This window comes from Sinocyclocheilus rhinocerous, unplaced genomic scaffold (genome assembly GCF_001515625.1).
Source record: "Sinocyclocheilus rhinocerous isolate Xijiao unplaced genomic scaffold, SAMN03320098_v1.1 scaffold1655, whole genome shotgun sequence".
NCBI lineage: Eukaryota > Metazoa > Chordata > Actinopteri > Cypriniformes > Cyprinidae > Sinocyclocheilus > Sinocyclocheilus rhinocerous.
Window position 1 is genome coordinate 1,077,738 of NW_015655597.1, and position 13,182 is coordinate 1,090,919.

The following is a 13,182-nucleotide window of genomic DNA, read 5'->3' on the forward strand; positions in this document are numbered from 1 at the left end:
TATAAAGGCTATCAATGAACATTATGTAGATATTTTCAGTGAAAACGTATGTAGTGAAAACGCAGTAAAACCCATCTGATTATACCATCTAATCACAAATAAAAATAAATACAAACAATATTTTGAAATGTTTATATTTTTTAAATTGTTGTAACAAAATCTGTTAGATTTTGTAATGAAATCTAATTTATATATATATATTTTAAAAAATCGGTTAGATTTTATACTATATTTTTGTGAAAAATTGTGAGAGTTAGCCTAATGGAATAATACATTAGCACTACTATGACACAGAAAGAAAAAAAAAAGTTACTGTGATATTAATGGGATATTAATATAAATCTTTCATTGGGGAAAAATTGCTGTTTTTTTAAACTAAGGCAGATAAAGTCATTAAACACAGGGTGCATCAGAACCAATTGCAATTTGAATGCACAATGGAAGAATATTAGGGCTTTGCATATGTTAACAGAACACAAGTTTCAGTACATAAACATTAGTGCAAATTTTGGTAGATAAAGAGGCAGATAATGGTGGGCCTCAATAACTGGTCTGTGTTAAAACAATCAAATACAACTCATACATACAGTTCCTTGATTAACTTATGATTATTAACTTAAAAATGAACATCATAAACCTACAAACATTCTACAGCATTATGCACTGGTACACAATACTACAATAAACTATAATTGTCAAAATAAAACAAACTGAAAAAAAAAACATGCTTCATAAATTCAAAGCTGTAAAGAAACTGTGATTTTTAGATTAATCTTGCTGGGCTTTGTTAAACGTGCAGGAAACTATGCACCCACATCTGATGAAATATAACATATTTCAGTATTATTAATTTGAGGTTAAATGACTTAAAATGAGAAACTCATTTTAAGATATTAAATGTAATATTTCATTAATTCAAAGTATTTTAAAGAGAGACAACTGGACAAGGATTGACTAAACCGTACTCTCATGGCCTAGTAAACATACAAACGTACATCCTTATTCAATACCAATATCAGATAAAACTATATCTGGATTTTATCAAAATAAAATGACTTTTTGTTAGAACCACCGACACTGAACGCTCTGTGATAGGAATAATCTGGACCCTCCATTAGCTACAAGACCAAATCTACAATACAGAAAAAAGATAGTAGTAGCAAAATAAAACGCTTTTCACAGAAAAACAAAAGGAAAATTTCCTCAAGATGTGGTCACTCACAGAGAGAGAGAGAGAGAGAGAGAGAACATGCAAGTAAGACTGAGAATAAAAAACAGCTGTTCTGACTGCCATATCAGAAGGATTTTATAGGGATAAAGCTTAAACTGACATTTGATTGGAAACTTTGGGACCAGTTACATATTACAGGTGACTATTCAGACACTTGAAAACAGTCTCAGAGCAAGAACAGGATGAGGAGGAGGAGGAGGAGGAGAAGAATCAAGGAAGAGAAGTATAGGGAGAGTTAGTGTGAAGGGGGCTTTGTTGTAGCCCCCGTCTCTGCTAGCATCTCAGAACGCTGGTCTCTTGTGGTCCTACTGTGTTGCTCTGTGTGGCTAAAGACATAACAGGAAACCAGGGGTAAACGGGCACTTTCACTGTTCCTCCAGCCAAGAAGGTTTGTCGGCCCCTGGTGGTTTGAGTTTAATGTTGAACTGCTTGAGGGTCTGTTCCAGCTGTTGCTGGTTTCCAGCAAAGTAGGCAGAGATGGCATTATGGAACAGCAGAAGTTGCTTGTGCATCACTTTGACCTGTAAGAGAGAGATACACAAACACAAACCATGTCAGATGACAAGATATAGACAATAAATTGATTAAGGGCTACTTGAGTGACTTAAAGAGGAAGTTATGCGGGTGGCTGAGCACCTTGTTTTCTTCCAGGAACTTGAGCTTGATGCTGACATCACTGCGGAGACGTTCATATTTTTCCTTGTGGATCTGGTACTGCTGCTGAGCAGCCTCGATACGAGCCATAGTAACAGCGTCCCGTGGGCCCATGTTCAACTCCTCCAGATCTGCCCTGTATGCATCGAACTCTAGCCTATAGGATATCAGAGAAACACCTTAAATACGCCACATAAAATTAATTTTATACAATGCGATGCCCAAAGTTGAAAGTTATTTATGATGGAATCTGACATTAAAGGTAGCTAGTATTGCATCAGATAAAAGCATAAAGCATCAAAGGTTTCTCAGAGATCTCAGCATGTACCAGACAAAATAAATAACTGTGATAGAGGATATGTTACTCCTTTTTCTCTTTTCAATCAAAAGACTGAGTAAGAGGACCAGCCAGTGTCAAAGCCTGTTGGTGCCTCACTCGGAGTTCATTCAATACCATCTCGTCTGCACAACTGTAATGTATAATGACAACTCTCAAACGTACAGTAGCATCACAGGCTAATTAAGCTAAAACACAATTAAAGTGCTTGAATTTCCATTTGAATTTCATATTGCAGAGAAGTGGAACACCTCAAGAACCTTGGAAAGAAACAACAAAAACAAATGAAGGCTATTATACTAAAGGCTACAGAGCTGGAGTAGCCTTTACCTGGCATTCTCATACATCTTGATAGTCATCAATGTGTCTTCCATTGTTTTGTTCACCAGAGTGTTGATGCTGGACACAAAGTAGTTGATGGCACCGAGCAGAGTCTCTCCATTCTTGCACAGCAACTTCTGTGTTTCTGCATTGTATCCGAACTCATCCTGTGCATGAACAAAACCACAAACCTAAACTTTTAATTGAAAAAGAAAGTTGAAATCAAATCAAATATAAATATTAGATGAAAAAATTAAAATTAGAACTGTTGCCTTGGCAGCTAACTGAAATGAAATAAAATAAGTTGAAGTACTAAAATGATTAAAACTAAAACTAAAATAAATTTAAACAGAAAAATAAAATTAAAATTAAAACTGAAAATATAAAAATAAAAGCCAATTCAAAATATTACTAAATACTATAATAGATAACACAAAGCTCTACTGATACTGACAGCTCTTCATGATAACAATCAGCTTTCATGTCTAAGTAGTTTTAGACAATCCGTCCAGCAACGTTAGAGACATTCTTGACTGAAGTGTATAAATAGCAAAACACAAATGCTAAAGTAAACCCTAAAACAATTGTGGCATTTTAGTGTTAACTGTAAGCACCAGTTATTTTTAACACTGACAGTTTGAACTATGAAATGAAATACATGAGTATGTTCACAGCAGTCCCATAATTATGCATGGCAGTCACAACAAATGTCATCAATTTTGAGATGGTCATGCTGCCTCACCCGAAGTTCTGGAGACTTCTGACTGAGGTCAGCAAAAGTGTCTCCAAGGGCTTGCTGCGTCTGCACCATGCTGTAAAAGTGGTTGGTTAGCGCTCGCGCTAAATGCAGCACATTCTCGTACTTCCGTTTGGTTTCCCGCAGAACCTCAATCTGAGCCTCCAGCTCCAAATCCACAGTACGTGAGCCACGGCCAAACCTCTCGGAGATCATCTGTTTGGTGCACTAAGGGAGAGACGGATAACAAATACAAATGGCTTCAAAATAGAAGTGGTTAACAACACATGACATCTAATTAGAAAAGACAAACAGTTAATTGACAAACCTTGTACGTGTTCAGGCCCCATTTCTTCACGATGTCAAACTTTTCCACAGCAACGCCTCTTGTGGCATCTTCTGCTGTCATGGAGGAATTGCTACTGGCGTGATGCATGTTGGACCCTGATACACACAAAATGCTTAGTGTAAGCTTTGAATTACAACTTGTCTGTACTTCCATATTGTTCGTATAATCGCATCATAGCTCTGAAGGTGTATCAGCTATATGTAAAACAGATGAGATGAGAATGAATAAATGAATGTGTGTTACTGAGTAGGGGGGAATGTGTTGCCAAAGAGCCCTTAAATGATCCGACGCTCTTTGGAATACCTGGGATACAGGGGATGTCTTCTGATTGGCGGGCTATTCGGCAGGCAGCAATCTGGCTTGGGGCAATGTTAACACCGCTAGACTTAATTCGCAGGTCTGGAGGTGGTCATGGCCAGGGTAAGCATAGGATGTTGGGGGTATATGATGGGGAACAGGAAGTAGGTGGTGGATATGTAAGAAGTTTTAAAATTATTTTTTACAATGGAATGGGTTGTACCATATGAGTAAAGTGTATGGAAGTGTGTAATGCCAGTGCGTATGTGTGTGAATATGAAGGAAGAGCAAGAGGATAGAGGGAGGGGAAAGGGGAAAAAGGGAAGGTGAGAAAGAGAAGGTGATAATGTAATGAGATGAAATGAAAACAGGAAAGCACACAACTGATATTTTGTTAAACCTGCTGCCTCATGACAAACAGATGGAGACAATTTACAGTTCACTTAACATCACACAACTGTTATTTAAAAAACCCAATATGTCTGATAATTTATTTTTAACTACAAGTATTCATTTACACAGAAAAAGATTGTGACTAGAAGTAACTTGTCTGAATAAATAAAAGGATTTACCAAACATATTTTACACCCAGCCATTCTGCAGCAGATTTTTCTAAATATTTCCTCTGCAAAGTCAGCAGGATTAAAGCCAGATTAAAATTTAAAACTGATTTCCGAAGCAAAATGACAAAAGGTTTAGCCTTAAAGTTAAGGTGTAGCCCAGTCCAGTCTGCTAAGAGAGAAAATAAAAGCCAGGCAATTAAATTTGTTCTTGTAGTACAGAATCCCATACCCTGGGAAAAGACAAAAACAGTTTTGAAAAGGACTATAATTCAAGGCACCATGGGAAGGTGGAAAACCAGAAAGAAGAGAGATGGGTTACAAATGAGGCATGAATGACCTTGCCCTTCATTTGGAATGCGTCTGTTGCCCAAAAAGTCAATGTTAAGATGGACCGCAGGGCCTGAGAAAGGGTAAAAGAGACAGAAAGTCCTCACTGAATCAGAAGTGAATAGATTTAAGGGGCCAGGATGGTCACCTTACAATCACATATCCTGTCCAGACAAAAAGTCGTTTTGTTAGCCACATCAGTAACTAAATTAAAATAAAATCAAAAGCAGTTCGTTTTGGCTGGGTTACTTTGAATTAGCCTCATTTTTTATTGCAGAGGAAATTTATTAAAAAACAAAGCTGAAGCTCATTTGTCTTTTCGGATCTGTGGCCTTTTCACTCTGGTTAATATCAAAATTTAAAGCCATTAAGCATAACTCACAGAATACTTATACAAATAAATGACCAATGCCGCCAGAGGCCCTAGATCTCATTTGGATTGCACCATAGGAAGAAATGAGTGGGAAAACCCATAGTGGAAATTATGCAAAACATATTGTACAATTTTTTGGCATCTCCAAAAAAAGTATGTATGCATTTGCTTTAGAAAGACAAAGGTCATCAAAGTCATTCCAAACATGGTAAATATCACTAATAACAAAACAACTTTAGACTTGGGTCAAGTGAATCTTAAACTAGATTAATTATACACAGATTTCTTTGCTTAGTTCATTTAATAATAATAAAAAAAATGTAGTTGTGCACATTGCAGTAGCACTTGGGGTTTAGATGAACATGTTAAGAATAATGAGGAGTTAAAGAATATTACTGTGAGCTATACCTTTGATGGAGCTTGTCGGAATGATGCCTTCTGTTGTACCTCCATAACCACCTGATACGATGCTGGTCTCATTTAGGTTGGGCCCAGACACCATGACCTGCTGAAAGTCCTACAGAAATGTAAAAAGTAAAAAAAAAAAAAACAAGAGAAGAAGAGATCTTAAGAATGTAATATTATAACCTAGGCATTCTTTTTCAGGAAATGAGCCAATTCTTTAAATTCTACAAACATAAACACTAGCAAAAGTCGTGAAATGTTAGAAAGAACATTTCAGGGTTAGAATCACACTAGACCCAGAATTATTATGAATCATGTGTCAATGAATCACGTACAAAAATTCATATTTAATTTCCTGTGAAAACAACTCCTCTGAAAAATCCATGTTTCCTTGATGTAGTAAAAGAATGACACAGCACAAAGAAACAGTCCGTTATCTGAAACAAGTCAAATTAGTGACTATAAAAACTCTCAACAACCCACACCAACGCGTTACATGTCATCCGAGACAAACTAAGAAAAAAAAGAGCTTTTTCACAAATAAACAACATTGCTGATAAAACGGGTCTTCAGATGTCTGCAAATCTGCAATGGTGTGATCAACTTTTTTTTTTTTTTTAGATTTTTTTTTTGGTGTTAAATACAATATTAAGTCAGCTTTGACTAAAGTTAAATAAGAAAGATTAGTTAAATGCATCATTATACATTAAAATGTGGCAGGAACAAAGTCAAATTAGAAAGTAATGTACAAGTATATGACTACATCTATCATAGCAATCATCATAAACCCTGACCTTTGATGTAAAAAAAAAAAATTCAGATTCAGTGATAGTGAATATAGTACTACAGTACTATTTTAGGCTCATAGGATACATATGCTGCTGTACAATAAGTTCTGTACTGTATGCAATACCCCCTTTAAATAACAAAACAGAATTATTATAAAGGTTAATACATATTTCTTTACACATATAGAGTTAATAGATACTAAAAGGTCGCTAGCCACTGATTAATACCACAGAGGGACAAAACAGGATGTTTTTCAAAACAAACACTATCTGTATCATTAGGATTTGGATCTGACCTCAAACACTGATTAACAGGGAGTGACAAAAGCCAAAAAAATAATGCATGTGATTTGAAAAACATCCTGTCCATTGTGACCAGGTTATGGGGAGAACTAAAATCATTATCTGTGTTAAGACATACACGTGCAGGCATACAGTACACACACACTCTGCCACCCTTCCCAGTGTTCCTTCTCACCCTGAGGCCTGTGGGACTCCCTACCTTCTCTCTTAAGCTCCACTGAATCTTTGCATCCTGCACAGACATCAGGGAAGAACATGACAACAAAAAGACAAAAAGAAAGATAAACAAACGAAAACGAAGCACAATGTAAAACAAAATCAGACTTGAAAACAGTGATGAAGTAAACTATCAAACACAATGGAATCCACATTTTAGGGCCGATTAGCACCTGTTAATACAATAAAGACAGGCTTCCAGGCTTGACAATAAAAAAAATTTAAAAAATGCATAAGTTAAACTATTCTGTATAATTTCAGCCCTAATTAAGCAATGAATAAGCCCTGTTTATTAATAATATGAGTCATAAATTGGGTTGCTAACAGATCCCTGTCACTCCAAACATCAGAGGACAAAGGTATAATTACAAAAAAAAAAACGATGCCACTCTTTCTCTGTCTTGGTAAAGAAAGACAAGAACATTTAGAAATGTTGTCACATTCTGGCTCAATGCTCCTGATCTATTTAAAGACAGTGTAACGGTGAATTGTTTAAATGTGTAGAATCCACATAAGTTTGTTTTTTATCAACTAGCCAAAATTTACAGCAGGGCATGCAAATTCGCACACAGGCTGAATCTAAATGTAACTCTCTGCAAATTCCATCTCAGACAGTAGGTGGCTCTGATGGAACAGCAGAATTAGAGCTGTTTCCATAACCTCCGTGGACAAAGCATTGCGATAAGAACACTTCTTTATTAGGTATTACATGGAGTGAAGATGAAAACAAAATGTCACCGAATCTTTTCTGAAGACAGAAAAGATTATTTTCTTCACTCCATGTAATACCTGACGGACACCATGCTGCGTTGTCACGGGAACATGCCAGCTGAAGATAATGAGGAAATTATGTCGCTCGCTTTGCCAAGTGCATTCCAAACGACTACATAATGGCACGCACGTGCCCTGCTCACTCCAAAGTCCCCACTCCAAGGGGATAGGGATGATCACTTCCATTTGGAATTTGCCCCGTGAACCGTTCGGTACCGATACTCGTATCGGCACATCCCTACTTCAGAGGTACATTCATATAATGAATTCATTCATATATATACATTTGTATAATTCCCTTAGCACTCTTCAAAACATCCCAGCTTTCCGTCATAATTTCACACAAAACAAAACTATTCTGCATGCTGTGCGCACATGAGACTGTTACTTAAAACTCTGCTTTATGCTAGACAGTATTTATTTATCCTGAGTTGTTCAAATCACGGTAATCGAATATGGTTTTAATGATAATTAAAATTTGAAATACTAACCGTGGGGAATTTTATCATGATTTATCGTCAAACCGGTAATCGTTTCATCCCTAGATCAGCCACAGTTATTCTAGGATGGGCTTTTTAAATTGGACATAACATGAGAATGTTAGGGGGAAAAAATTAAAAACAAATTAAAACAAAGAACCTTCACGTCCTTATAGGAATGATTCAACGTCCTAGCAAATATCTCACTGCTTGTCTGTTTGCCTAACACGTCTTCTCCCGGATCCAGTTCCACGGTTTAGTTGTCTTACAGAGGTGTGTCTTGAGACAACATTACCACTTTACCTTTTCTTTACAATGGTTTCAACAATAGGGAGATTTGAACACTTTGTGCTTGGCTGAATTAGCCTTCTGCTTCTTAAAAGGCAAAGACAAGCAAGACACACACTAGACTTACACTGAAGTATCGCCACAAGCCATTTTTATGAAATAAATGCATATTACTCTTACTTATTAACATGCCCAACAACCTTATTTTTTATGATTTAAAGTCCTCAAGAAAAAGCTGAACAATTATAAACTGCAATGTTTGCATCACCTGCAACCTTAAGATCTTTTCTCATGACTGATATTGTGAAACCTGCAACAAAACTAAACCAACTGGGCAGACAGCTATATTTTAGACTCTGTAAAAACATAACTCTAGCTATGAAAACCACCTCCACCATCCACATTTTGATGATTTGACACTTCATTGATTTGATACGGCTTCAGCTTTGCAAACAAACTCAACCAATAGGGTGAGTTCAGGTAAACTGCACCTGAATTTACCTGAATCACCATATATCGCTCACCTGCTCCAGGCTGTCATCTTCTGCTAGATTCCTAGAGTCCCCATTACTGTTAATAGGAATCTCCATAGTGGCTGCTTTACTCATCATACTGTCCGCCATACTGGAGTGTTACTGAAAGAGAGCGTGAGATAAGAAAAAAGATAAGAAAGTAAAACGGAGCTCTTCAATACATTACAAAAGGTTGTTTGTGACATTTCAGAATAACATATTCATAAAAGCACTGCTGATAGTTAACAATGTAGACCAGACCTCTCTTCAGACAACAAACGCTATATATTATTACAGGCTCACAAGGTCAAAGTGAATGGTAACCAAGGCCTAATGTCATTCTATCTAACACATCCTTTTGTGGAAAACATGATGGTGAATATATGATGACAATGTATTTTTGGGAAAAATATCCCTTTAATTGTAAAATCTATAAGACCTTCTATACTCCACATACATTTGCCGGAAGCTGTAGATGGAAAATAGTTTACTCAGGAATGTTCTGTTCAAACACACTTATCAGATCTGACAGAGCCTAACCCAGTCGTTACCACAAAAGGAACTGACATGGAGTTCAAGGAGTAGGCCTAGATCTTTCATTTCAAACTAATTAACCTAGTTAAAAACCCCTGCAAGTTTCTAGATATTTTCATCGATACTTGCTTTGGTTACTCCTTCAGAGCCCAATGCCACACCTGCAGAAGGGGGCTTCACAGCGATGAGTGAGCAACTTCTCAAGCAGGCTTTCATTATTAGTTCTCATAAAGCTCAGCCTCCTCAATGGGCAGAGGAAAATATAGGAATGCTGGGAGCTATGTAACAATCATGTGACTCATGCAAGTTTGTCTAAGCTTCAGCTTTAGACAGGAGCTCAGGGAGGGAGGCTCGGTGCTCAGAGGGCTGATTTGAGCGGAGGCATCATAGTCTGCCTTCACAGAAGAGCCATTTAATTCTTCTGAGTGCTAGAGCATGAAATTTGGGCAGGATAAAAGCTACTGTAAACTGTAAACCACAGGAATGGAAAACTGGCATTAATAAATTTGCACTCAGAGAGCAGTGGTGATGGCGGTGAGCAAGTGCAAGTGCTCCTTTACTATAATGATGGAATGGAGGGGATAGATGGTCACGGGATGTGGGATGATGTGACCTTATTGAAGGCATTAAAATAAGCACCATTTACTTAGCAGAACGAAACTGTGGCAAAGTCCTTATGCCAGAAAGCAACGTTTCAATTTGTGGCTTGTAGTATCGCCTTTGATTTACCAGCTACCTGTTGATGTGAATGACATTCCCTCTTACTGATGAATACTTTGCATGGTGGTCAGTATCAACACCTACAGAAAGATGCAGTGAGGATGACACTCAACATCCCCTATAGAAATGCTGTTATTCAGAAAGACATCTGGGATCAATTTGGATGACATTTCAGCAACCTGTTGTCATATACATTATACAAACCCACCAGTATAACTCATCTGATGGAAACATGCATGGGTAGCTGGACAGATTTTTCAACTGTAATTATGTTACTCTACATGGCTTCATAAGAACTACAAAATCATTAAATAGATAGGATTGTAATTTGACAGCCATGATAATACAACAACATGCATCAATGCTTTTTCCCCCCTGTGATTTTCCATTGGATTTGCGGAGGCAGCATGCCATCTAACCAAGGCTGCATCTATGACAACCACCACAGTGAAAGGAACATGACTGGAGCTAGCTGGCTGAGGTAATGTTCCCTCATTAAGCGTCTTCCTAAAATTAAGTCTAAGGGACCTGAATTGTAACAAGAGGCTGTTTGTTACAAAACAACACATATTCCAAGTGTTGACAAGTGATAAGGATTTTGATTTATCCCAGTGATTCGAATATTTTGAATCTGTTCACTAAAAATGATTCGTTCAGATACCAGTCAATAGGTGGCTACAATTGTTATAAGCGAGTCATTTAACAATTCACTCAACCGAATTGTCTGCAAACACGGAGTGGACCAAAGGATAATAATTGTTTTATTAAAATGTGCATGCTTACAAACCTACTAAGAACATCATACACATTTTCTCACAAAACAATTGCATCTCTATTTAGTCAACTGTTGGCTATTACTTTTATCACCAAGGCTATTATTGTTGTTGTTGGAAAACAACAAGACAGCGACTCGTTCAGTGAATAATTTGTTAAATAAGTCCAAACCTGTGAAATATCCAGCACTAGAATGTTATTGGCTTCGTTTTGAAAATATAAATCAAGTTATGAGCTCAAAGAAAAAGTTGTTAGTACATGGAGGTGAACAAAAACGTTAACTTAAGAATAAACTAAAGTCTAAAATCGTTGATATGCGTGGTGTCTAAATCCTGCGGAGCAACTTCCTGGGCGAACAGGTGTGACAGGTGAACGGCGACTATTTTCATGCCATTTTACCAACAACTTCCTTTAAAGCACGCGATTTCTACTCCGTTTAAAGATAAACGTTTATTAGCTACATCATCGACCTTATGGCTCGTTCAGCCGTGAAACAGTTATGCATTTTATTTCCCATAACGCATCATTGTCATAATGTGTCAGCCAAGCATAATGTGTCTGACTAAAGCATCCAACGTCCAAGTGACCGTCCACGTCGCCTAAGGGCCTTTAATAAAAAAAAAAAAAAAAACCTTTTCAGTGGGAGTGCTAGGGATGTACACGGTACCATCTTTAAACTTAAACATCATATGTGTAAAGAAAAGCTGTATTATACTTCTTTAATAAAAAAAAAAAAAAAACCTTTTCATGCATCAAGACAAATATCACACACTTGATCAGCAAGATCGCTAGCTAAAGCCACATATAAATTTTTGTCGTCATATACACTACATGAACGCTAATTCAACATCTGTTTAGTGTGATAAGGACTACATAAATAAAAATCAAGACATAAATGGTTATCTTACCTGTGTGTTTCCTATTCTAGGATTAGCTATTTGTCGCGCGTGCTGGATATTTTATCCCAGTTCATTCGCAATTATATACTGGCTCTTCCAAAAGAGTGAGGAAATAAGCATGCATTCATGGGGGCTGAATTTATGTTAATACATAAGTAGGCGGCTTTTCGCATGTGCAGCGGAATCCACTATGTCCGGAGACTTGTTTGTATTGTTGGGCGAATCAGCCTCCAGTAGCCCGAAATGCCTTGCGGATCTGACGACAGGCGACGACCTTCCTTTAGCCGACGTGGAACTGAAACACGCGGCTAGCGCGAGGAAGAAGCCATGATGAGAAGGGAAGAGAGGAGGCGATGCACCTGTCCCAGCAGTAGACTACTGTAGGACATATGTTAAAAACAACAGCAGCAACAACAACAACAATATTAATAATAATGATTTTATATATATATATATATATAAACAAAGAAGATTGAGAACGCTAAGAGACTAATAACCTACAAAAACAACACATTTCTTCAGACTGTCTTGATGTGTTAATTAAATTATTTACTTAAAAATTATGTTTTATGTTTATAAAAAAAAAACAGCAACAGTAAGACCACAGAAATAACACAAGAAAGCCACTAGAATCAGCAACTGTCCAGTTGATCAGAGGGTGGCAGTATAAGGCAGGGCAGTAAGAGTAAAAGCGCATTTCAGTGCTACACCGAGTGGCAAGTTAAATGTGTAAAAATGTAGGACTAACTTAATTATGTAAAAGGGTCTTTGCCAAAAACATACTGAAATAAAATGGTCTAAAGGAAACTATAAGTAAAAGTATGATTTTTGCCTTTATAGCATTCAAATATGAGAATGCAGGGATAGTTGACCTAAAAATAAAAATTCTGTCATTACTCACTCTCACGTTGTTTCAAACCTGTATAAGTTTCTTTCTTCTGCTGAGAACAAAAGAAAATATTTTGAAGAATGTTGGTAACCAAACAGTTGATGGTAGCCATTGACTTCTAAAGTGGATACAAATATATGGAAGTCAAAGGCTACCAACATTCTTGTGTTCAACAGAAGAAAGAAGCTCATATAGGTTTGGAACAAGTGGAGAGTGAGTAAATTATGACAGAATTTTCCTTTAAATAAAAAATTCCCCCCAAAAATAATGCTTTAAGCTTAGCACAACAATCATTTTGAAAAAAAAAAGTCTTTCAATGTCTTTTGACTCATTTCGTCTGATGACTTGTAGCACAAAGAATGGAGAAAAACACAAGTCAGTGAAATTAGATACAAAAAAAAAAAAACAGAATCTTT

The 13,182-nt window shown here is 36.9% G+C and overlaps 1 protein-coding gene across 7 annotated transcripts; it reads right to left on the minus strand.

Moving 5' to 3' along the window:
* Positions 1 to 241: 241 nt before the first annotated feature.
* arfip2b (ADP-ribosylation factor interacting protein 2b) lies at positions 242 to 12,809 on the minus strand. 7 transcript variants are annotated; one of them, XM_016525958.1, is made up of 12 exons: positions 12,779 to 12,809; positions 11,887 to 12,255; positions 8,963 to 9,073; positions 6,884 to 6,916; positions 5,597 to 5,705; positions 4,826 to 4,888; positions 3,932 to 4,027; positions 3,608 to 3,723; positions 3,286 to 3,507; positions 2,553 to 2,710; positions 1,868 to 2,042; positions 242 to 1,752 (listed from the first exon to the last, which is right to left on the minus strand). In XM_016525958.1, the coding sequence occupies exons 3-12, from the start codon at positions 9,059 to 9,061 to the stop codon at positions 1,597 to 1,599; spliced, it is 1,227 nt and encodes a 408-aa protein (XP_016381444.1). In that variant the 5' UTR covers positions 9,062 to 9,073; positions 11,887 to 12,255; positions 12,779 to 12,809; the 3' UTR covers positions 242 to 1,596. The 7 variants fall into 7 exon arrangements, with proteins under 7 accessions (XP_016381444.1, XP_016381443.1, XP_016381445.1 ...); XM_016525957.1 differs by having other exon boundaries at positions 6,860 to 6,916; XM_016525959.1 differs by lacking the exon at positions 6,884 to 6,916.
* Positions 12,810 to 13,182: the final 373 nt, after the last annotated feature.